The sequence below is a fragment of the Megalopta genalis genome, chromosome 12 (assembly GCF_051020955.1).
Source record: "Megalopta genalis isolate 19385.01 chromosome 12, iyMegGena1_principal, whole genome shotgun sequence".
In the NCBI taxonomy this organism is placed as follows: Eukaryota; Metazoa; Arthropoda; class Insecta; order Hymenoptera; family Halictidae; genus Megalopta; species Megalopta genalis.
In genome coordinates this window covers 10,061,100-10,087,530 of record NC_135024.1, presented here as the reverse complement: position 1 = coordinate 10,087,530, position 26,431 = coordinate 10,061,100, and the positions used below count along the sequence as shown (strand labels likewise).

Below are 26,431 nucleotides of genomic sequence, written 5' to 3'. Positions count from 1 at the left end.
GGTCGAGAATGATATTTCAATTGTGAAATTAATCGAGGGGTCATTCGAGTTAGGCAGCAATGATCAATTGAAAATCAAACATTATTATATGCCAAATAATACAAATAAAAGTCTAGAGATCGAAAGATCATTCATTTACAAAAACGTTGCAGAGTCGAAACGAAGAGTCTCACACAATTATAAGAAAAGACAAGATAAGAGTCTCCTTCTCCTCTCTAACAATTTTCTAATAAAACAGCTTTTTAGAATTTCATACAGACCATTCTCTATAGTAATTTACATTCCATTATATGGGATACTTTTGGTGGATATTATATAATATGGATATTAGATAAGTTTCTTAAAAAACAATAAGTACAAATCTAATAGTTACACTTCCTCATTAAAATATTTGGTCAGATTTTTGATTAATTTGTTGGTCACTATTCTAAATGAGACTTCGTATTGCTAATTAAATTATTGAATTTGGTTTAACTGCGATCATAAGAGTAAATGTAAAATTGGATTTGTTTAAGCTGCGATCACGAGAATGAATCTAAGATTGGATTTGTTTAAGCTGCGATCCCGAGAGTAAATCTAAACCTGGATTTGTTTAAGCTGTAACAAACTAAATGTTGTTCTAATAATACGTGGAGAAAGATACACGGTTGAGTATTTTGGAGCATAACAATTTTATATGGCCAACTGTTCCATTTCTATGTAAACACTTTATAATAAAAACACGTTATACAATCGCGGTCCCGTAAAAATTTCAGTATCTGTACTTTCGAGAATTGTGGCAACTTTTGCGATAGCCTTTACACTTTACACAACGCAAGATAAGGCATTGACGAGACAAAAAATTGACGCGACCACTTTTAAAGGGTACGATAACGACAACGATGAAAATCTGTAAGTAGTTGAAATGCTGCAATCTCAGAAGGAGACTCTTATTGCCAGTGAGACAATTACGAGTGCGACAATACATTTCAATTACGTTACATAATACTTTATCGGTCTATTTCCGCAACGTTAATCATTTCTCTACGCGTAGATTTGTAAGATGTAAAAAATTCATCGCACAGTTAACGTATCTTTCGCCACAATTTTCAAGAAAATGTACGCGAGGAAAATAAAACGAACCGATTTGTGACTATGGAAACTACGCGGTAATAGTTATTGAATTGAATTTCGTGGAAAGATTATTACAGTTGTTACAGGAATTGTTCCGAGTCGTCGACTTTTAATAATAGAAAAGTTAATGGTGTCAAAATCTGTATTATTATTTTTAGCTCTGCATACCAATTTGAATTATTATTTTTAGTTATATCAGAATTTGTGTTATTATCTTTTCGATGCTTCCCTTTGTTCATTTCATTGCGGATAATAATAATAAGTTTTTTCTTATCTGTTATATCGGAACCTGCAACGATCAAAGTGCGTCTTCCAAAACAATTATAATGTTCGTTTAACAACATAAGGTAAAGATTCATCGACTGATTATCGTAATGTACAGTACCGCATGTAATTACACAATAATTATGCAATAATTACAGTAATAACACCGTTTATAATTATTCGATTTAGCTCTTTAAAGTTAAACACGAACAAACCATGTAATTTTAGCGGTTAAAGTGTTTTATTAAATCTTTACCCGCAACGTTTTCTTCTGCCGCATTTTTATTAATATGGTCTGCATAAATCGGTTTATCATTCTCAGTTTTGAATTGTTATAGGTGGATTTGATGCATTTATAAGAAAAATAAATAGACAAAGCAAAAAAAATGACGCTACTAGAAAAACTTAATGATTTGACCGTATTATTTATAACTAATTGAAATTATTCAAGAAAGGAATAAATGTCTATGCAATTTTTATTTCTTGCAGTCAATGCACAACGTTTATAGTCTAATATAAAGATCCACAGTCTGATCATAGGTTTGGACATTAAACATTTAATTTAATAATCAAAGGGATACTTTAGTCAAATACTCGAACCTTTTTGCCAAATAAATACATATATTCGGTGTAAAAATTAATTCTTTTCAGTTTTGAGGTAACATAAAAATTTAATTGAAAAGTGATCACTAGACTTCAGGTTTTTATGCATCATTAAAATTGTCTGCGTTAATTTTAAGGTACTTGTTCCGTTGTATGACGGAACCCCTACAAATCAAACGAGGAAAAATGTTGTCCTCGAGTCAAACATTATTGACCATCTACGTCCGTCCCTGGGAAGAGGAAAATTGCCAGATGTGGATAACCCAGGGACCGAAGGCCCTAGGAAATAGCATATTTTGGACAAAGCAATCGAAATGCCAGAACACCCGTAGCAAACAATTTCGTTGAAAGCCATTTCCGTCTTCTATTCAAGTATTTCTTTTATGACCCACAGTTGGTCACCAGATGTCAATTCTAGCCGTTTTTTACGATATGCATGTTCCACCGAGAAGAGGCATTTTCCGGATCATTGTTTGCTACGGCTTATCCTTGGGACACTCGGATTACTTCGCGGGCGTCACCCGAGGGCACGAACACTACCTGCGGGTGACCCTTAGTTTGGGGCGGTCACCTTTCTAATTTTGTACTCCAATCAGTCAGGGCGACCGTTTCCCTCACTCCTCGCAAAAATGAATAATCCACAAATCCGACTGTCCCAAATTTAAAACACGCCCACACCGAACTTACCTCCGAGAAGACACAACACACAACTTTCTTTCTACCATCAACCCGAACACGGAATAGTCTACACTCTAAAAATTATACTCCAAGTTAAAAAAAAACGAAACTCAGCTTATTATCCCTAGCATCTTGAAAAGTCATAGGGAACCGCGAATATCAAATACGCGGAAAAACAGTACTGGAGCTAAATATTTATTTCATTTTTTTAATCATTTTAATGAGTGCGTACAGTGTAAACAGTGCACACAGTAAATAAAGCAACAGTATTCTCAAATGTTTTAAAATGTAATTTTAAATGTTTTTAGTGTTTCGAATTTGATCTATTCAGTTTCCTCATAAATGCTTCATATCCGCAGTCTTTTTTATATAATCACTACACCTTGATCATCAAAGTATTTACTATTATCGTGATTAACTCGATGATCTTTTTGTGGGAACTTGAACATAACTCACGATAAAAAGCGACGACATTGAATAAATAAATTTGTTGAGTCATTTTTGAACATCGTTAACGGTTTCGAAACATATGTCTGTTAATTGATGTTTTAATAACTTGAAGAATAAATTAAATATAATTTTGAGCAAAATTTAATCAGCCAATTAATGCGTACACAAATGTATGTACATACATGAGATTAATTATATTTATTATAATATATGCACGTGTGCATTTAATTAAACTGAAAATGGTTCAGGGATTCGTATAATGTTCAACGCAAATGTGTACGTCAGCCATTTATTGACGGCAATGCGGAAAAATTCTGCTGATTGAAACGTCCGCTACTATTGCAGTATTTTCGCGTTTATCTCTGGGGGTCTTTCACACGTTCGTCGTCGTTGTTGAAGCATCGAAGAGTTGCTCAATGACTCAATATTGGAAATCGATATCACTATTTTCGACATCAGCTAACATGAACCTTCCTTTGGCACTGTACAATTCGAATCGGTGGCAGACGATATTGTTCCTCAATGTTGTTCTATCCGTACAATTTTCAAATATCTCGAAAAATATGGAAAATACAAAAAATGTCTCGGACGATAATTTTGGTATAATCGTTCAAACTGTAATTTCGAAACTAATCGTGCCAACATTTGTTCTTATCATATCTGTAGCTTTAAATAACATTGTCATATCCATCTATATCTGAGTTAGAATCTCTGTTTTCTAGCAATTAAAGCAGTAATTTTATATTTTTGATAAAGATTACGCTGCTCATTTACTCCTCTTTCCACGTTTTTAAAAATAGCAACACCAAGTTGAAGTCGCTTATTTCTCCTCGCATACAGAGCTCGTTGCTGGAAGTAAATATTTGCCATTTTGATGCTGCTGTTTTATTTCCCTTTTAATTTGTTTAAATGGCAATGATAAATTCAAGTTGCACGTTCCTACTCAACTTCAAAGTTAATTGCAGGAAGCAAACATTTGCTCTTTTATTTCCCTGCATGTTTCTAAAATAGCACTAGCAATTTGCAGTAGCCGTTCCTTTGCTAGTTTAGATTCAGTTATATTAAAATACTTTTCATAATTATAAACTCGTCTGCCTGTATTCTCAAAATCAACTAATTGGTGAAAACGCAATTAATGGTAGAAACGCGTAACAAAAATTCAAAGTGGAATAAGAAAAGAAAATTCAGCGTCCATGAGACGATGTAACGCTGCACAAATATGTAATATATGTAATATCTGAACGTTAAAATTACCTAAAACATTTGCTACCAAAGAATTAACATTCACCTCATAGGATATATGGTTTCAGTATATTTGTACAATATCAAAATTCCTGTAACAACTGTAATAATCCTAAAATGGGCCTGTTTAAAAATATTTCATCTCACCATTGGAACAGTTTGAAACCCTACATTTTCTTACAAAAACGTACTGACAGTGACGTTGTTAATTTAGAGACGGATGTTTATTAACATTTGATTAGTTTAGAAAACGTTTCTTCTATATTGATCGATTCTGATAAATCTCGCGGTGATTCCCGGACATTCTAGGCGTCCGATAGATTTTAGGATCTCGACGCACAATTCCCACGAACTCAATAGCATGCAGAAGATACGATGATCGCAGTTTTGTCGGATCACGTTCTCTTTTGTTTTTCTTTATTATTTATTTATGAGGCTATATCGCGGATTCGACGAGTGGATATTATTATGCGTGATTGTGTTAAAACGAGGGCAACGTATATTTCCGGTATAGTTCGCATATTGTGTATGTTTATATAAATCGTGAAGTCTCAGAGGGATGCGATTTGCAATAGAATAAAGTGAAGACGCAACGATGCATGATAATTGTTTGTTTTTTTCTTTTTTTCTGAGAACCGTTGGATTTCGTATAAAAATGTAGTTATTAGGGTTAATAATAAAAAGTTATTTTAATTCGATTCGGGATACAATAATGTACGGGAAGGATTAACTAGTCATGGAGTACATACCCCAGCTGGACAGGACCAAGGGCAGACTGGCGGGCGATATTATCATCACTAATCAATGCACGTGTCATGGATTCGGTGGGATTCAAGCCTGCGTGCTCTTGCTAACGACACAACAGACAAGACACAATCACATTAGCACACTAGACATCACCACAATGCTCAAATGCCATTCTGTTGTTGCATAAATCCCTTGCGTTCAACGCACGCACAGGTGTGACTGAAGATACCTTTAACGATCCCTGCTACGATACGCGTACAGCTTTTGGTTCGGTGACTCTCATGGAAACGTGGGAAATTTTGTAACAAAATGGTCAGAATTGCGTATTTTTACGTAGGTTACAATTTGTTTAAGATCGTTGTAAGAAACGTAGGTTAGATGAAAAATTTCCTTTCTTCTCTTAATAATTGTGATAAGTTGAAAGAAATGTGTAACGATATCCTTAAATTCTTTTAACGCTATAGTTTTGTATTTGATTTATCCATTTTTGTCATAAATGCGTGGATGCAATGGATGTATGTATATACAGGATGTCCCAAAATTTTGATATTTTCGAGAAATGAGAGGTTACTGGGATCATTTGAAGTAACTTTCTCCTTAGCGAAAATGCAATCCGTGGTTTCGTTTACAAGTTATTAACGAAAAACACTGACCAATGAGAGGCGAGCACGAGTAGACGCGAAGCTCAGTTCATTGACGTGGTCGCCTCGCGCCAGCTGATCTTACCTCTCATTGGACAACGTTTTTCATTAATAACTCGTAAACGAAGCCGCGGATTGCATTTGTGCTAAAGAAAAAGTTACTTTAAATGATCTGAGGAACCCCTCATTTTTCCGGAAGTACCATAATTTTAGGACCATAATTAAGTACCATAATTAAGATATTGTATTTACATATATCTATGTACATATGTATCACAGATTTAATACGAATAACATCGGTTATGTTACTATTTCTTAAATGAAAATGTACCTCCTTAATTGTTATTCATATTATATCCACTCATTTGCAAGGAAAAAAGAAGTGGGACTACAGTAAATTCTCCCTAATTGACGCTCAGATTGTACACAAAAATGGACAATTTGAGAAGAGGAGATACGATTATTCGAGCCTTGCGGCTCGTTTTTATAGTTACCGATTGTCAACGACTGTAAAAACGAACCGCAAGGCTCGAATAATCGTACATCCTCTTCCCAAATTGTCCATTTTCGTGCACAATCTGAACGTCAATTAGGGAGAATTTGTAGGTATTAAACGAGTATACAACGAGTTTTAAACAGAGAAGATGTTGATAATGTTTGTACTACAGTTTGTTGTCTTATATTAACTATCTTAACACGTTTGGAACTATTTACATTAAAGGAACGAGCTCTTTCATTTCAGACTGGTACTCATCTTTTTGTATCGCACAACTTCTTGAGGAATGTTATATGAGTCGCTGAATCATTGTAAAAGAAACCTCAATAAACTTAGTAAAAATATGAAAAAGCGACGCTATTTAAAAATTTTCTAGATTGTTTGTTTACTTCCATAAACATTAATGAAACTGATGCTGTTTGTCAGCAGCAAGTCATTCAAAACTGTTTCTCTAGCTTCACGAGCATTTAGATTTTAACAATTATGATTAGTAAATAAATATTTTCTATTTATGAAAACGTTCAAGAATAGTATGTGTGTCCGACTTTTGTCAGCGCTTATCATATACGACGATTAGATAATGATTTTTGTGAATCGTCGGTTTATTGATGCAGTTATGTTCTTCTCGTGTGCACCGGCATAATAAAGTCAAAGAACTATTCACTATGCGCCGACATTGTACATACGTAACGCTTGCGGGTATCAGGAAAGTTCAAGTGAAACAAAAGCTGTTTTGTGAGACGTCGTTTGACCTATTTCAACTTTGTAGTATATCAATAAATTGACGTTAAAATCGTATTTCCACCGAACGAGTAATTAGAAGGTTTCGTACGCCAGATTTATTACAGAAAAATAGTAGGACACAATAACTAAATTGATGTATACATATATATGAGTATTTGGCACCAAATATTTGATTCAAACCAGTTGATACATCTAGATAAACAGTCTGTTTGGATGCGTATCTCTCCCTGACGGGCAGATCTTTACGCGAAATAAAAATTTTAGGCATCAATTGCAATATTCAGGGGAAATAGACATTTCTTTCTTTCGTTAAAATTTTTTTATCGTTATTTTGATCAAAGGAGTTAACTTTTTGAAATTTTCATTAACGCTATTTTTAGTAAAGGAGTTTAAAATTAACATTTTTCATCTAGAAAATATAATATAATCTTGTAACATCACAAAATGGTCCCCGTCGAGTTGCTGCCGAATATTACAAATTACTCCACAATTACGAAGAAAATGGCATTTTGGGGACCGAAGCGTTCTAGATCGAACGTTTTGGAAACGCAATTAACCATTTGCGAACTGGTTATTGTGACATCGAAGGGTTAAAATGAAATATCTGGAACCCTTGCAAGCTGCATATGTGTGTGTGTGTGTGTGTGTGTGTGTGTGTGTGTGTGTGTGTGTGTGTGTGTGTGTGTGTGTGTGTGTGTGTGCTAGATAGACAAAGCCACACTCTTAAGAGTGAATTATGAAACTCATTGTTTTGTGCATTACACATGTTTTGGCCTCATTTATCCAGATACTTTCATCGCAAATGCAGATGAAACAATTTTAATTTCATTCTGCCAACAAACCATCGCATTGCCGCAACGTGATCGTAAAATGTCGACGCGGTTCGAATCGAAAAAGATATCTTCAGTCGATCATCATTTGTGTTTCAATAATGGATTACCAAACAATACTACATTATATCAAAGCTGTTAATATTCATAATTGTTTCTATTTCTAGGAGAGAAGAAATATAAGAGTGTGTTATAAGCGCGTCAAATTCTTACTTAATAAGATTATCTGAAAAATCAACTTATGGAAGATTATACCTGGTTACATTTTTAAATACTTAATAATTAAGAGTCGGTCAGAAAAAAAAAGTCCGTATGATACATTTATATGGAAGAATGAATTGTTTTGATCTACGAGTAGATATACTTTGCGAGAGTAGATTGATGTAAAAGAGAATGATAGGACGCTTTAAATAGAGGCGAGATCCTGTTTAGTATAGTAATGTCTCGTTGCTAGTCCATCTATCGATCCTCCATTGTTGCAACCAGCTGTCGGCGCTAAAACAAGCGTTGGCAGCCGTTCGCTAATACCAACAGATCAAACTACGTCATTTATTATCGTCCAATTGATGAGGTAAATTGCCGTAAGAATTCGTGGCTCGTCGCCGATTTCGTGCCGTGAACTAGTAACGAGACACGACCGTGTAGATTACAGAATGATAGCGAGAGGTCGCTTTATCCAGGGGTTACAGCACGTAGAACTGTTTTAGAAATACGATGGTAAAAAAGTATATTTCGGCGTTCGTTCTGTCGGATACAAGACGAACGAAATTTCTCGTCGAAAATTCATGCCACCTCGAACGTTTCCATTCGTAGTAGTACACAGAACTCGAGACACGATCGCGTTTTAATCTTATCGTGCCTGTCCACTCGTGCTACTAGTAACGTAAACTTCGTTGCACAAATATTCGACATTGTTAGGCGATTTTCAAATTCTCGTGTGAAGATATTTTTGTCACATGTTTTTTCTTTTTTTTCCTGTTCGTTTTTATTCGGTTTCACGCGTTCTCTGAGACGGAGCTCATAGACAAAAACGAGCCACCTTTGCAGAACCAAGAAACACAATTTCCCGGTAAATCGCATATTTCGTTCTGTCACGCTATTTTCTTCGTCTGTATAGCTTTTTTTTTTCTTTTATCTCTTGTATCTGTAAAGATTCACCGATGTACCTTACACGGCCAATCGATTGTTCGTCGAGTAACGTGAAGGGAATGAAAAACAATCCTCTGCGAAGCGTAAAATCGAAAAGGCAAGCGAAACAGCAGCATAATAAACACCGATCAGTTTTTGTTCGTTTATTCTAAGGATAAGAATGATTACTGCACATTTAAGTAGCGCTAGTCATTGTGAGTACAACGATCCACTCTAAACAATCGGTTTAAACATTAGTGTACAACATGCAACTGAAGCGCACTACGAAACATGTTAAACAAAATACGTACATTATTATACATACCCATGGCCAGACCATCATCATTTTTGTTATTTACAGAAAATGTGACTGCATAACGATTTTGATATATGTATGTGTACATAAGAAAAATGCTGTTGTCGATATGTACATAGAGAACAAGTACGATACACCGACACGTGTACTGTACTGAAGCAATTATTATTTGTAACACAAGTGTTCGATACAGTTTGAAGGGCTGAATTCTTAACGAACTTCAGATACGTTACGTGGGCGATATCAAACTGTATCAACTGTTATATACAATAAATAAATAAATATATATATATGTGTGTATTTATATATATATATATGTTTGCTAATATATGTATTATACTATCTCAATTTTATGTCGTGATCATTTCACATATATACCACTTCTAAAACAATTGTTAAGTGAATGTTATTTAATCAAGCAAACAGTTACGTCTGTCATTGAACATTTAATGTTGCTGAAGCAGTAATATTTTTATGATAATTGCCTTTCACTACCATTATACATAGAAGCACTGGCAAGTAAGTCACAGAAGTATTCGTATTCTCACAACTATTAATTTCAACTAGTATATTTATAATATAAACGTGACGATAGTAATATTTCTCGTATTACAATTGTACGTGGATTAAATGTCTCTACTTGAACAGTGAAAATAGTATCCGTAGCGTACGCTGAAATCTCTGCACGAACACACGGTCAAAATATGATTTCAAGATTTTTCTACAACGCGAGAAACAATTGTTAACCTCCAAACATGTCTACAATTTTTCTCATTTATAATTAAATTATTGTTTTATGATTAATTAATTAATTATGATTCCAATCACATTTTTTACTAACTTTCCCACCACCTTCCGTTACCGTCGTGCATTTTTCTTAGAGTATACCTAATATCTAGTGTTAACGTTATACCAATTGCATACAGGAAATGCACTGTAGGTTTAACAAATTTAAAACATGAGCAAACAATTTAGTGAGTAGTCTTGTATTTATGTTTGTATCTGGCAGACTTATTTTTTTTTTAGAAACTATCAATTATACTTAATATTATAACTATTAATATTTTTTAGAAACTATATATATATATCAAAAATATATTTTCTTTTTATATGATCTTCACTAATTTATCAAAATTTACTTTACTATTGAATATAGTTATTAAAAATGGATGGTATTTATGCCAAGTTCGCCTTATGCGCCAAGTTCACATGGAACAGCTTAGAATGCCTCTAATGAATTCCATAGTTGACATCTATTTACTATTCTCTCGACGTTCTTCGACTCGTGATAAGAAACGCTAATGAAACTATTCGAGTCGATTTCTCCCTTCTTCTTAACTTCTTAGGAACAAAATATTAGGTTGTTCCATATGAAATGTCCGACTTTACAATACTAATATTACAACGTATTTTTGAAATTATTTTATAATCAATTGATATCAATTTACTAATAATCAACGTGATCTTCGTATACGACTCTTGTGTAAATGGAAAAATACGAAAATAACAATTTTGTAAACGGAGTATGTGAATGACTAAACAATGTAATTTCTATTACATCGAAAGATTTGTAATTTATTGACAAAATATGTCGATTACGATCATGAAAAATTATGTTTGCTTAAATGACTAACCATTTTAAAGAATCTTGGATATTGTAAACAAATGATCTTCAAATATTCTACTGACTTACTTAGCTTAACACAAGTTAAGAGGGATTGTATAAGAAAATTGTATCAGATCAAGAAATAAGAAACAGATTTTTCTAATCTTTGTTAAAATTGTGGTTGAATGGAACATAAAATAATTGTGCATGCACCAAACGTGTAACAATACGATCTAATTGGGGGATCAATTTTTTATGGTTTACTGTACTCTGATTTTTATTCTTTAATGCAGGGCTCGGGATTATCGAGCACGCAAAATACAAATATAAATTGCTGAAAAAATACTTGTGAGCCTAAAAATAACTCTGCAACCGACTGTGTATTTATATTGTCACTTAATTTTTCAATGTTCGACGAATGTACCTAATTTAGTAAGAACAGGAAGCATTGATTTTTCTGAACACGATTACGTCAATTCTGATCAATAAGTGTCTAACTATTAATTTTATATTGATGTAAATATTTCTGACGACATAAATGTAATAACTACATTAGTATCATCAACTGCATGTAGATATTAAACGACACAGTAAATAATATTTTGCAGTGTCTAATGATATGAAACAATGGAATAAAAGTATCTAAACCAATTTATTAGGTTTAGAAAATTAAACAAAAAGAAGAAGAATTTGATCATAAAGCGCATCCCATCGTCGCACTTGATAGCGAACGTCTGTTCATTGTTAATATTATAAACATATCTTTTTAAGGAATTAATAAGTGTAAGAAAACTTTGAATGTTTAGTGACTATAATATTAGTGTTCCTTTTCGACTAAAGGACTTAGCTAGGTAGCTACTGGCAAAAAAACATAGATCAAACAAATTTGCAAATTCAAATAACGGTTGATAACAGCTTGCCTGAGGGGATTCCTATAGTGTGCTCCTATGGTGTCTGCCGTAGTATACAGGTGCTGTAACCACAGAACACACTGACGTATTGTGCCCTCTACTTAATCTATATTCGTGTGCATATCCTAATTACACAAAAAAGGTATTATAAGCTCTACAATGATCTGAACAGACCCTAACGTTCTCTTTCTTTTTTTTTCTTTTATAGAATACACAACAGTATATTCACAAAACTGAACATTTCATTATCATAATATTCTGCGTCTTTTAACACCGTCATAACTATAATCTGACCCAATACCATAGCAGAGTGGAGAACAATCAATTAAATTAGTCAAAAAAAAAACTTGGAAGAAAAAACAAAATACAGTCTATAAAGTATTCGTGAAGTACAATGATTAGCAACTCTTGGTGCTTGAAATATAGGACGCAAGGATTTTCTGGGATCGCATCGTTCGCCGTTGCACCGTTCGATGCGTTCCGAATCTCGTGGATGCAATTTATCTTTCAAATATCGAAGACATGGGACGATTTATCAGGTCGTTGAAAGACGTTGTTTTTTTTTCTTTTTTCTTTTAGACGAGTACGATGCAGTTGCGATCACGTGGAATTCTGTAGGTGTCCTCGTGCAACGAATCGGCGGAACGATGGTTCGAAACAAAACGTTACAGCGTAACGAACGAATGTTGAAATCGTTACGTCCTATATTAATTGAATTTACACCGCATTTAATTACCCGAGCTTGAGAGCCTGGCCGCCAGCGCGGAGGCCCTCTTCACCCAAGAGAGTGACTTGTTCTTCCTCACGGCTGGGGTCTGCCATCTGCGACACGACACCTCCATGCTCAGCCTGGCAACAGACACATGTCACCTCTCTTTTGCCCTATCTCCCGATTGGTCTCATCATATATCTCGTCAACAAAATTTATAAGACTCACCAATCTGAATACAGACGATTATTAAACCATTCGGTCAAGGAATAGAAAGCGGACAGAAAGAATGATGAAGGATTAGAGAACTTGCTGATCATACGTTCCTGATGATTAACAACTATATGGCATTGTTTAGGCTCTGTTTAATATTTCATTATACGCTCGACTCGATCGATGATGCAAGAATAATACCGATACAGTATGCAAGAACGATCGGAATGATCGGAACAAAAGACTAATCGGAATGGAACATGGGTATTGTGAATTGTGCGTGCACGAGCACTGAATTCGAATCCGTGCAACTTTGTTTCGCGTGCACTCGAAAGACGATTGATTTCGAAATCATTAGAAACAACGATCATTTTCAATGAAAATTCGGTGGTTTGCGAACTATTTAACGTAGACGAAGTTTTTTTAGTACACATTAATACAGATACACAGTAATGCTGGATAAAAACCTTGATTTCTTTTTATTTCTAATTTTTTATACGTGAAAATTTGTCTTAACATATTGGCGAGGTTCTTCCAATTGGCATAAATAAACGGCAGACGGCATCAAATGTCAAACGGTCAAGGCAGGTCCCTCGAGCTCCGGTCCGCAAAAACTCAGACGCGGTGCGGCGATGCCATAAGTTTTGAATTTCTAATTCTTTGCATATGAAAATTTGTTTTGACATATTGGCGAGATTCTTCAAATTGACATAGACAAACGACAGACGGAGTCAAATGTGAAACGGTCAAGGCGCGCCTCGAGCTCTGGGTCCGAAAAAATCCGGCGCGGTACGGCGAGGATTGAGAATCGAGGATTACTAATCGAGTTGCGAGCATCCGTTGCGATCCATTTTTCTCGTTGAACAATAATTTCATTTTTGGAAAGAAGAAAAGCGAATCACAAGCAAGAATGTCACTCACCAGATTTACTTCCTTGTGCCTTTTTTTTTATTTCCAGAAATGTAATTGTAATGTAAAGTGTAGCAAGTGCTCGTCTTAATAGTTTGTAAATAAAGTCTTCCAAAATCAATTTGTCACATGGCGGGAATGAGAGAATTGCTGTATCCATAAATTTTGTATAAACTCAGCCACGTTTCTTTTTGATCGTAGCGTAATCCAGGCAATTTATTACCAATATCATTTATTGTAATTGCAAATATCGTATCAAAATAGTTGCGGAATAGTAATAGTTGCGGAACTATTAGGGAGAATTTACTGTAATAAGTATAATTAAATCGAGTACTTGGGAAAAGTGTCCAACGCTGATTGTGAGTAAAGCTTTATTAGGTTGCCCGGGCCCAAAAACTAATAATTGCTATAAAATAATTTTTTAATTACATCCATTACAATGGATATCTAGCAATGGATATCTAACCAAGGCGTCTCTACATCTTGATAAAATAGCGAAATAGCAAGAAATTAATAATTAGATTGTTTGTCTAGCTTATAAAATTTTTTACATGAAATATAACATAGACATTGAAACTAGTCTCCTAAATTCGATCATTTATGTAATTTTAAAAATATTTTTAACCAACTACGTATACGTATAGCGTTACAATCTATTATAGCAGATTAACGTGTTAATCACATTCCCAAAATTATTCTCGAATTTTTCACCCAAAATATGAACGTATTTTTGGAGATACATTCTCAAGTGGTCCACAATATGGAAATCTTCCTTACAAAATATTTTTCAAATCATTTTCCATGCAACTTTCAAATATATTCATTCTACGTAGTAACGTCGATATAAATGAATGTTCACATTTGCAAAGAGCTATTTTACTATATAAAACCTATTTTTAAACGCAATAAATTGTACGATTTCAGCTGTGACTCAAACTTTATTCACTTTACTCACTGCGAGCCTATTAATAGACTTTTCAATAACCGAGATATCTGTATCAGCAGCTCGATAAATTTCATTTAAGTAGCAACTTCAGAAGAAGTTGTTACGTTGTATTATAGATAATTTGTTGAATTATAGATAAAATTGTTATATCGCGTTTTTCACCTATCGATCTTCGATTTAAAAGATACTTTTAAAAATTTTAATTGAAGACTTTTTTCTAAGATTAATCACTTTTCCCTCGATTGATAAAGCTGAAGTGTTAAAAGAGCTATTAGAAAACTGCCGAAAGACAACATGTTAATAGACTTATGTCTTTAGAAGAAAAATACACTGTTTTAATCAGTTAAACTTTGCTAGAGGAGATAATATACCAACTCATTGTTTCTACTTCATCGAAAGCCGTACGTACTGTTTCCCAAAGCACTCGTATGCATAGTTGTGCTAAACAAATTACGATACGAGTACGTAAATACTTGTGTGTATGCTTATACTAAAAGGTGCACGGATTAAAATACAGTTACTTGCACATATATACCAATCTTCAAATACCCACGAAATGGAGTCGAACCGAAATATTGTTTTTCACGCATCAAGAACAAATGCACGTTACAACTACGACTGTCATAAAAAAACTTTTCGAATCTGTCAAAAGAAGGTGACAGTCATTATACAAGCTACTATTGAATACCGTATTTGAAACGTAAGCCGAGCAAATTACGTGAAAATATGTTCTTTTCGTTGGGAAATATTCATGTTTGCATACTAATTCTGTATAAATAGTAAACTATACATATGTATATTACTGGACAGAAGTCTAAAAGAATTACTAGAATAGTTTCATTAGTTATATTTTAGTATAGAATATTATACTAGAGTTCTATTTTAGTGTAGAAGCTTTAGTACACATAAGTACTATTCTTCAGACGAGATATTTGTTTTCATACTTCTGTCTGGCAGTAATACACATGTGAACATTATCACTATATTTTAAAAATTGTACTCTATCTACTGACATGAGTTGAACTAAACGAAAGGTATATAACAGTATGTATTATCATTATTTACCATGATAATAGATAATATAATTCACAAATCCAACTGTAATGTAACAGTATTATTATGAAAAGCAGAAATTTGCGTCCACACTATACTATGTATAATGAAAGCTGATTACAATCAATAATACAAATATTACCAATATATATGTATGTTACATTCTTCGATATTGGCATAAATATTAGATTCGTGGAATATCCTCTATATAAGGTAAACCCAGCTGATTCTATTGATATTGTGAAATTTCTGCTTTTTATAACTGAAATGGGGTGAAAATAAAGAATTGTCATTCTACAGAATTATCCTGTATGGTAAAATTAGTTCTAAACATAGTACTGTTTCAAAAATCGTTCATTTGACATCATTTCTAATTTTAGATGTCGATCAGTGTTGTGCTTATGTATGTTATATTCAGTAGAAAACAGCTTATATATTGTCAAAGCTTATTTTGAATTTAATATTCATTTGGACACAATCCAGCACATTGATACATTACTTCCTTGACATAAAATGACCATTTCAATCAAATGTAGGATGCATGGAAGATTTTTTAATTTTTAATAAAAATTAAACATTATCGATCGTAAACTTGCGGTTATTATTATATGTATAGAAAGTTAAATCGAAGTTTGAATATGACAAAGTATTTTTCTAATGAAATCGGTGTTTACACAATACTCTGTGATATAAGAGAAAAATAAATTGGAAAAAGTTTTGTTGACAAGCTGAACAAAAACGTTTATAAATTGTTCAGTATCATTTCGAATAGGTAGAAAATATCATATAACAAAATATCAATAGATAAACGATTTTTAAAGCATTACTGCATAATATTTATATTATAAGTTATAAGAACGATTCAATAATATAATTATTGTTATAAACAGTTAAAAAATTGAATTAGTATAAAGATCATGCATTCATATCTCGAATAAAAATTTCAGTCCAAATTGAAGACCAGCTTAATTATCTGTACAAATGTAGACACTACTGTTTGATGTACACATAGCATAGTACTGTACACTAAATGTTAATAAGATTGATGACTATGTAACTAGTCATAGATTGTAATGTCGGTATAATTCGTTTATACCCAAACGTTCAGATGACATCCATGAGTTTTTGATAATTTTTAATAATGAATGAAACGAAATTCTATAAATAAAATTATAAATTACTTGATCAGTGTCAAATTATAATAATTTAATAATTTCGATTCAATTTTAATTGATTGTCTCGCTTTTTGCTTACGGGGTTATTAATTTTAACGTAGAATTACAAAAACACGTTATAAAAATAACGAGCCTAAAACAGGAATTTATTCTTTCAACTATTTATATCAATATTCCTTACATTTATGTTTCTTGTAACTGTAATTATTGTCTAGAGCATACAGCTAATATTATTGGATTTGTTAGATTATATAAAAGAATAATATATAAGGTAATTGTTAATCAAAATGATTTTTCTATACTTTAGTGAAAAATTTTATCTTTTTATGATTTGTATTACACTTATTCCTTAAATTATTAAACACTGAATTATTTCGTTTTCAACTTTCTTTTATTATCGTAAATTATCAAAGAATTCATAAATGTCAGTGAAATGGAGATTCTGTTTCTATATACATATACGTAATTGTATACATACGTATACATATAGTTTTTATTAAATTTACATTAAAACCATGCTTCATGCAATAATCTATGTAATCAATATATCATATGTTATATTCAGTAACTGTAAATTTTTTTAATTTAGCCTGAATTCCTATTTCTACATATTTTAGCTCTAGCTAATTGCATGCATGCCATTTGCTTCAACATTCGACATATTAAACAAGCTTAAATATAAGATCTTTCATATACAATATAATATGCTGTTATTAAGCAATTTATTCTTAATTGTAGCACAATAAATAGTATATAGAATACTTGTATTATGGAGAGAATAAATATTAATATGAATATTAGATTCAATAATGACTTTCACTATTTAGGAAATAAATAAGAATATTGTCAAATATGTATATTAACAAATTCCAACTTTATCTATAAGTTTATAATGAAATAATATAGGAGTTCTGCACAACAGACACGAAAATAATGTTTATAGATTTGTAACTCAGTAATATGATATTTGAAAATTTTTATATAAAAGGTGTATAACATCATTCTCTTATGTAGCAGTAAAATACATGTATGTTGAGTGTCCCATTTTAATCAATCCATGCAATTACCAATGATATACAATCACTGTAAAGAATATTTTGTAAGAATATTAACCATTAAGAAATACTTTTTGTAATAAGCGATTGTAAACTTCATATATACCATAATAATTAAAATACTACAGTGAAATATTGAATACTCAAAAACAGTGTTCATATAGAAGCAATGTAAGAAACAAATTAACTAGCTAGAATTTGATTGTTTTAATACCATGCAGGTTTTGACTACAACACACTGCACATGACAAGAAACATAAGTAATTCATACACGTTTCTCTTTCAACTTTATAGTCATTTAGATCATTACGCACGGGTAATATTAAATTAATGTTTGAGAACATGATGTCAACTATCTTCTGTCAATATTGTATAATGGGCACCTACACTATTGTCATAATTTTAACGAATTCAATTAAATTCTAATATATAATAAGATTTTTAACGAAAACAATATTTTTCTTCTAACATTTATCTATGTAAACTGTGTTAATAAAGCTTCTTGCATTTAAAAAATACACAGATAGCATTACAGCTATTAATAATTTTGAAAATCGTTGAAAATCTACGAAATTATATCAGTATGTATTATGTATAATCGTGTACTTATAAATAATCTTATATGAGATATAGTTAAGATAATTAATGTTTCTATTAACGTAGTTCCAGATTACACTAAACCAATAAGGATTTATTTGTTGAAACTCTTTTTACTATTTAAGATAGTGAAAAATATGACAATCGACTTTTTTCAATATTTAAAATAAGATGAATAAACTTCGAATAGAGTATTAGGCAAATTTCACATACTTTCAATATCTTCTTCAGTACCGTTTAATATCTGACTGATTAAAAAAGTCTTTATGTAAATTACACTTATATAACCATAAGCTTATTGGTAAAGTTTTATTGATAAGATTTTTGATATCTTTATTCATTCTATATAACAAATTTGTAGCTGCAAAATGTGTTACAAATTATAAGACACACTGTATGTAATAAAAGTCTAAACAGTATACTGGACATATTTTCTCTGTTATATCTCCATCTCCCCGTTGTAAAAATTATGTTCTTACTAAGATTGCAGCCGCTTGAATGGGTTCAATTTACATAGTTCATATATTTGAACAATCATTTATTAATTTTTCAAAACTGTTAAAGTAGGAAACATTTCATTCATAAAAGGGAATGAGTATTACAAATAACTATGAATAAAAGAACGTATGTACTAATGCTTTAATTCAATCAACTGAATGCATGATAATATAATAAAGAATTACATATATCAAGTTTACTAAGGAACATGTACATATATGTATATTACATTTGAAACAACAAATTCTAAAGGTGCAACTTAATACTGTCACATACAGACGCAAGGAACTTTTTAAACACAAAAATTTGAACTTGAAAAAATTAATGTGATAGCATTTGCACTTACACACTTATACCTGAATGCAAAATGTTTTTGATGCATGTATTGTTAACGGATAACAAACACTTAAATGATAATTACGAATGTAGTCTGTTGCACTTTTTTTGAGAATTGTATTGTAAAAATACAATATAAGGGCTACAGGGAGATAGGGCTTATATATAGTGACTTGTGTCTTTTGCAATTCTGCAACTTGGTTAGTTGGCAACACTAACACATTAATAGTCCTAAAATCACTCAACATTATTATTAGTAACACAAAACAAACACTTCCTAATCTCAATGGTCTTTTGACTTAGTATTATTAGCATATTTAAAATTCTCTTTAAACTATCTTTTCATATAATGTAATATAAAGTTGCACTGTTGTACAAAATCGCAAAGCAATTGCAAAAAAAGGCATTATTATTAGACACATATTGCACAATTTCCATTGTCATGCACTTTAATCATTTGTATAGCTTGCAATGCTATACTCGCATCTACAAATAATTATAGAATTATATGTGTCAAAAGTGTATTCCTCCGAAGTTTTATTTAAAAAATCGTTACTATTGTAATAATAACATATTTATATAGTTGGCTGTGCAAGGTATTAACTTGTACCACGTTAAGTTATCGATTTCTGTAAATCGAAATAAAAATGCGGTATTTTCACAAGTACAATCTTAACTCAATTAATATGTGCTACAGTAACTTTAATCACATTTAACTCAAACGATACCAACTAGTATATTCCATCTTTTCTAAAGCATTAGTTTTTGTAAAAATAGAATATATCAATTACTATTCCATTGGAAAAGTCATTGCAGTCAATGGTGCATGCTTGACTTGATTAAATAAAACTTATTATTTTTATTTCAACCTACGACAATAGCAATCACAAATGGTACAAGTTAACATTGTACTGTAGAATGCACAAAATATAAAAACAGTAATTATATGATATCATTAAGTATTTATTGAATTTGTTTTTGTTCTAAATAAATGTAATAAATTGAATATATGCAAGCTACATCCAAATTCAATGTGAAAGTAATTATTTCCTTTCTAGTGTAATAATTCAAAAAACATATTATACATACGTTTGCATAGTTCAACAGAATGAATGTGGTATAAAAAAAATTTGTTATTAAACTACAATATAGATGTCCATTAATCTATTAATATAATGATTAGTTAAGTTAAGTTAATGATTAGTTGGTTAAGTTTATTGTAATTTTTATTTTTAATTTCTAGAAGTTTCAATTTTTTAGATTCACACTAACGTGGAGTAAAATTTATTAGAAAACTCAACAGATCGATATAAAATAAATATAGCGCTTAAAAAACTTGGCAAACATGTTTCATTTAAAAAATAGCTAATAAAACGCATAAGATGCGATATATTTAGCATATTATTTATAAGCATAATATTCAAAGTAGTTTCTCTTATCACACATTCATCTTTCAAAAAACCACCAAATGCTATGCATAAATGTTTTTGTCATTACACTTTAAAAAGACGCTTAAACAATCTGCATTTGAAAGACACTATATAAAAATAACAATTAAATATTTTAGATTAAGTTGGTGCTTATGAAATTTCTATTTCCTTCAACTAATTTTCAATTTGACGAAATAATCAAGATGATTAGTAATAAATACAAATAACATTGCAAGAAAAATTCTTGTCTTCATGTTTAATAAATGTAATGAAAAATGATATGTATTTCTATATTTTTTAACTATTGTATACGTAAAATTATTCTTAAATATAATTATAATGTAATATTTATTATTATTATTTGCACCGTACGTATTAATCAGAACGACTTTTCTTTGAAAAAGATAAATTTGAATTTTCAGAATACTTATCATTTCCCAAGAGGAAATGAGATTATTTTGATGAATATATCGTAAACAAAATACTTGCGACGATGACAGTATTAAAAGATATCACAAGTATATCTACTAGAATCTAAAAATAAATTCTACGGAATTTGATCACATTTTCTCAAAAATTTGCTTAAATTTTGAATATTTTAAAAGCAACATGAAACTATTAATTTATTCGTTTAAATATTTATTTACTATTTATTCGTTAAAACACTGTAAACTCAGTTTTACAGTTTTAACCCTGCATATGATGTATGCATAATATTTATTATATGAAAAGTGTGTAAAAAAACGGAAGTTTTTCTTTTATAATAAAAACAAATCACAATCGATTTCCAAGAAGGACAATACGAAGAACAACTATACATGTATAAGTTTGTAAAACACAAGTACAATATTCTTTACTTCTAAACAAAAATTATTATAACTTTAAAATCCGTATACAAGGCCCCATAATGTCCATTCCATGCAAACTCGATCTACTCGATAAATTCTCACGTTTGAGCTATTCATTGAAATTTATGTTATAATTATTCACGTTTAAAATTATAAATCCTTAAATATCCTCAAATCACCGATTTATTATAAAATCTGACTTTGCAAGAGATAGTTGATACGTATAAATATTAAATCCATGAAATTTGATTTTCTCTTATTGGTTCCAATTCTAAAATCAGAATTTCGTTATTTTTATTCATAAAAACTAAAATTCAGTACTCTTCTAATAGGTTCAAAACATCTAACTGTATCGTGTAAAATTGATGAAATAAGAATATTGCAAATATTTCCGCGTTGCAAAGTTTTATGACTAGAAATAAAGAATTAATTAAACACCGTAATTCGTAAGTTCAACTATTATTTCATGAAAACGGTTTCCATAAGCCTCATTAATTATTTCAAAAACAATTTGCAAATAATAAAAAGAATAATAATCTTTCTTTGTTTTGGATTTGGAACTACCTTAACGTAATATTGTAAGTACCATAGACAGATTGTATAATTTTTTTGTTTAACTTTCGCGAAAGCTTTAGTCAGCTAGATGTCAAAAATCTACATAATTTCCGAAAATTTATACAAAGCATATTTCTTTGAAGTGGATTTGATAAAAATGTCCGGAATGTGAATATGCAATACTAAAGTTTGCAAAGCTTTTTCTCATATTTTTATTACGATATTATAATAAATTTTATTACTCGAACAACACGAACTGATCAATAAGAACTTCAGACACATCTGGTTCCATTATAACTAACTTAATTATTTGTCTATACATCTCACTTTAATTTAAACAAAATTCCAGATATCAAATACGAATGTAATCAATTTCGCATGGAACGGACAACCAAACCTAACACACCATTGTTGTTGTAATTTATTATGTTAATTACTTTAAAAACAAAATCTTCGTTTATAACCATTTGTCATTAAATCGATATTTACATTATAGCACAATTAAAATAATGCCGTATATCCAACATTTTATTTTAATAGTCTCTAAATTAATTGATAAAGATATATTAATATATAACAAAATTATGTACTCATTTTATTCCATGAATTTTTAGCGCTGTAAATATTTTCAAAATATATATATATATAATATTTTTCAAAATTATCAATATAATGTATTCTAAAATATTGAATTTTAAGTAGTAAAGAGTGGATATACTTCTTGATTTTGTTATGATGAAAAATCAAAATATTCTGCTTTGGTAATATTTAAAATTATGAAAATAACATAGATATGCACGTTTATGTTTCCGAACATCTTATAGAAATATACATTGTATATTCAGTATCAAACAGCGATTTGTTCATCATTTCAATTTCGGAAAAAATATTTCATAATTCAAGAGAAGAGATGAAGAACTTTTTACATCTTTTTAACAACTCGCTTAACGTATAGTCTATGTCATAAGAAATACTGTGTTTTTGTTACATCTGTGTAGTCGTATGATATTTGTTTATTATATTAAAAGCAGCGTTGATTATTATATTATATAAATTAGAGAAGACAAAAAGTAAACATTTTTCAGTTATGTCATAAAAATAGGTTTGAGGGAATCATTCCTACCTCGTCGAAGAAAACTTGTGTCTTCCTAAGTATATGCTTTAATTCAGTTAGCTCCAAGAAATTTCGTTTGAGAGCTTCTGCATTCTGATTCACTTCTCGCAGCTCATTCTCCAATTTCTCAAACGTTGCTTCGAGATCTATCATTTCCCGAGGCTGCGGGGCTTCTGGGTTTTCTCCGGTATCAAGCATGGGGATACCGTCTTTTTTAATCTCTTTCTCCAAATACCGTAATTTACGTTCCATTTCATCGCAGCGACGCACTTCATTAACGAATTTTCGTTGGAAAGCATTGACATCAGGATTGAGCTGCAAATAGAATTCGGAAACATTATTATGATTCGACAAATATATGTATACATTCGGTCGTAAAATCTAATAATCAAGATAAGAATGAACAAAATAAAACTGCAGATATTATAGGAATTACTTTTCAACGTATTCAAAATACAGTAGAATCTCGATTATATGAATCTTTTATTATCTAGAAAAGATGGAATCTAGCACTTTAAATTAGTCACTGTTCTATTATCCGAATAGGGTGTGTCATCTAAGACTTCGAATCGATCGAAGATATAGACATTGTTTTTGAGAATATATTCAAACCGAAATTTCAAGTTTATCATTGTTATACTTTTTGGAGAATAACTTCAAAAATTTATTTTTAATAACTTTAACTAAGCAAAGTTTACGAATTTATGCATAGAGCAATGAATACATCAGAAGGATTTAAAATTGTTGCTACGTTATTTTCAATTTATTGAAACTATTAAAAGAAGAAATACACTGATATCTGTCTCCTGTTTTCTTGTAATCTCATTTTTATATTGCATAAAGGTTCCTGGTCTACCTATTGTAAATATGAGATTCTATTCAAAATTTCTAAAACTAAGATGATATCTTTTTTAAATACAGCCAAAATCGTAAATTCTCTCATTCAAAGTCCTAATAATTTACCAACTTAAATTTTTCAAGTTTTCTAGACTTGTGTTTCTGACAGCATATTTCTGAATAAAAAAATGATCCCTTGAATTTAAGATAAATTGTCCTAAATGTCTCAAGAAGAACCACTTCATAGTCTCTTAAGAAGAAATCGCAGAAATCATTTTATCGTTAGCATTTCGCTCCGCTTCCCGACGGTTTTATAGAAGAGCCGCAACCTATCAATCAATATCAATTCTTAAAATTTCATTTACGCATTTCCTTATCTTGAATTGTGGAGTGGTCTCAAGAGTGTCAGCGTGCATGAGGTGACATATGTATCCGGCTCATTTTTAAACACCCGTGTGTATCTTAATTTTCGCGCAAAAGATCTAGATGTAGTATAAACAATTTCATTTTTTTTTCTTAAATTATACTATTAAGTCTTTCAAAAATCTTTGCTAAAATAAGTAATTAAAATTAAGGAAATGCTATGATTCTTACATCTATAAACAAAACTATGTATTTAAATTTGATTTTCTCTTTTTATTATATGCCTGTTTAATAGGTGACAAATGTTGTATGTAAATCGTACAAAAACACTGAGCTAACATTGAGTTAATTTTTGTTTATCAAAATTAAAGCAAACTAACGAATTACGTTTCTATAATTATTTAGGTATGTTATACCTAATTCCTGCTTCATATTATAATTTTCAGTCTTATGCCGCGTAAATAATGATGTGAAGGAAAAGAAAGCTTAATTTACACTTAAAGACATGCAATTATTCAACGGATACTGCATAATTTAAAAAAGAAAAATGAGAAATAACTGAATAATGTATTAAATAATTTTCTGTACAAAAAAGATCTATTTTATTAAGTACTTATCATCGGCTTTTTTCATTTTATTGGAAATTTACGATTCCTTTACCATTTTCATTTTCATATTGATTTACGAAATTTTATTTCAGTATTTTCGAAATTAACATACACTTTTTTGAAATATACATACATTGACATGAATTTGGGGCAAGACTGATTAAAATTTAGAAAACTCATATTTTAGATATTATTGCACATACTATAATATTGAGATAAAATAATCATTTACACAAATAAAACCATTTGCGTGTCTATATTCATTTTCTTAATTTATTATAATTTGTCTCTTGAAAAATCAATGTTGTGGGAAGGTAAATAACACACTTTGTTAGTTGATACTTTAAAAATTAAAATCTATGGTAAGTAAAACTTTATTTCAAATATATAAAATTATTCTTATTACTCACGAAGAAATAAGTGCAGTAGATGCTATTTATATTTAGGATCAGTGAGAAATGTGTCAAATTCATATGACAAATGAATAAGGATATTCTCTCTCTTTCTCAAATATACATAGAATCAGTCTAGTGAGAGTAAATAGTCTTTTAACTAGCATAATCAATAAAATTAACAAAACATATTTTAATAATAATTATTTCATATTTACACATCACAACACAGTAATATTCTAGAATATTATGATGACTTTAATTTACTGATCTCTCAAAAAAAATAAATCCTCTGGATTCTAATTTCTTCCATATTGCACAAAAGTATCTGTGTTCTTATATGTAACTTAATATTAAGTCATCATCTTTCTCTTAATTCTAAACTGATGATGCACATTCCTTTTTACAACAAGTACTTCCTCAATTATGTTACATTTATGTTATTCATCTTTTTGTTTCTATATTATACACTTGTCAGTGCATTTATAAATGCTCATATATGTATTATTATTACATGTTCATGACTTCTAAAAAAGTAATAAATTTGATGTTCCATTTAAATTGTTTTTAATATAAACAACTTTTACATTTTATCAGAACATAAGATTGAATTATATTGTGAATTTCTTAATTTGATTATAATTCTAAATAGATTTTGAATGTTACAAAACTATATTGCACAAATACTATATTTTAAATATCTTACAATTGGTATAAGAGACTGATACAAATCTTTATGCATTTAAAAATCATGTAAAATCAACGAAATTAAAAGTAAACACTGAAATTAGGGCTCAGATATACATGGAAGGAATTAAAAGTAGCAAAGTGAGAAGGATAGTTAAGGGAAAACATAGATAATGGAGAGTTTAAGCAGAAGAGACATCAAAGTATAACAACAAAAGCAGCATGTATAATTTAAATAAAATTAATTTAAGCTAAATTAGTGCTATCTACAAACTAATATTATAACATTATGTAAACATTTTAGTCAGAAGAATGGTCATAAAAAAAATTTAAATAC

The 26,431-nt window shown here is 30.5% G+C and overlaps 1 protein-coding gene and 1 long non-coding RNA gene across 5 annotated transcripts in view; one reads left to right on the top strand and one right to left on the bottom strand.

Moving 5' to 3' along the window:
- Vha100-1 (V-type ATPase subunit a family protein Vha100-1) overlaps positions 1–26,431 on the bottom strand; it is a 34,750-nt gene that overhangs the window by 6,798 nt on the left and 1,521 nt on the right. The window contains exons 2-3 of one of the 4 annotated variants that reach the window (XM_033468118.2): positions 23,217–23,522; positions 12,506–12,618 (exon numbers count right to left, since the gene is read on the bottom strand). In XM_033468118.2, coding sequence (XP_033324009.2) covers positions 12,506–12,618; positions 23,217–23,522 — 419 coding nt within the window. Of the gene's footprint in view, positions 1–5,099; positions 5,201–11,778; positions 11,832–12,505; positions 12,619–23,216; positions 23,523–26,431 lie in introns of all 4 variants that reach the window. The other 3 variants (XM_033468120.2, XM_033468121.2, XM_033468119.2) reach the window with 3 other exon arrangements.
- LOC143260443 (uncharacterized) lies at positions 371–3,248 on the top strand. Its single transcript, XR_013034605.1, has 2 exons — positions 371–2,035; positions 2,118–3,248. It is a non-coding gene; the product is annotated as an uncharacterized LOC143260443 (long non-coding RNA).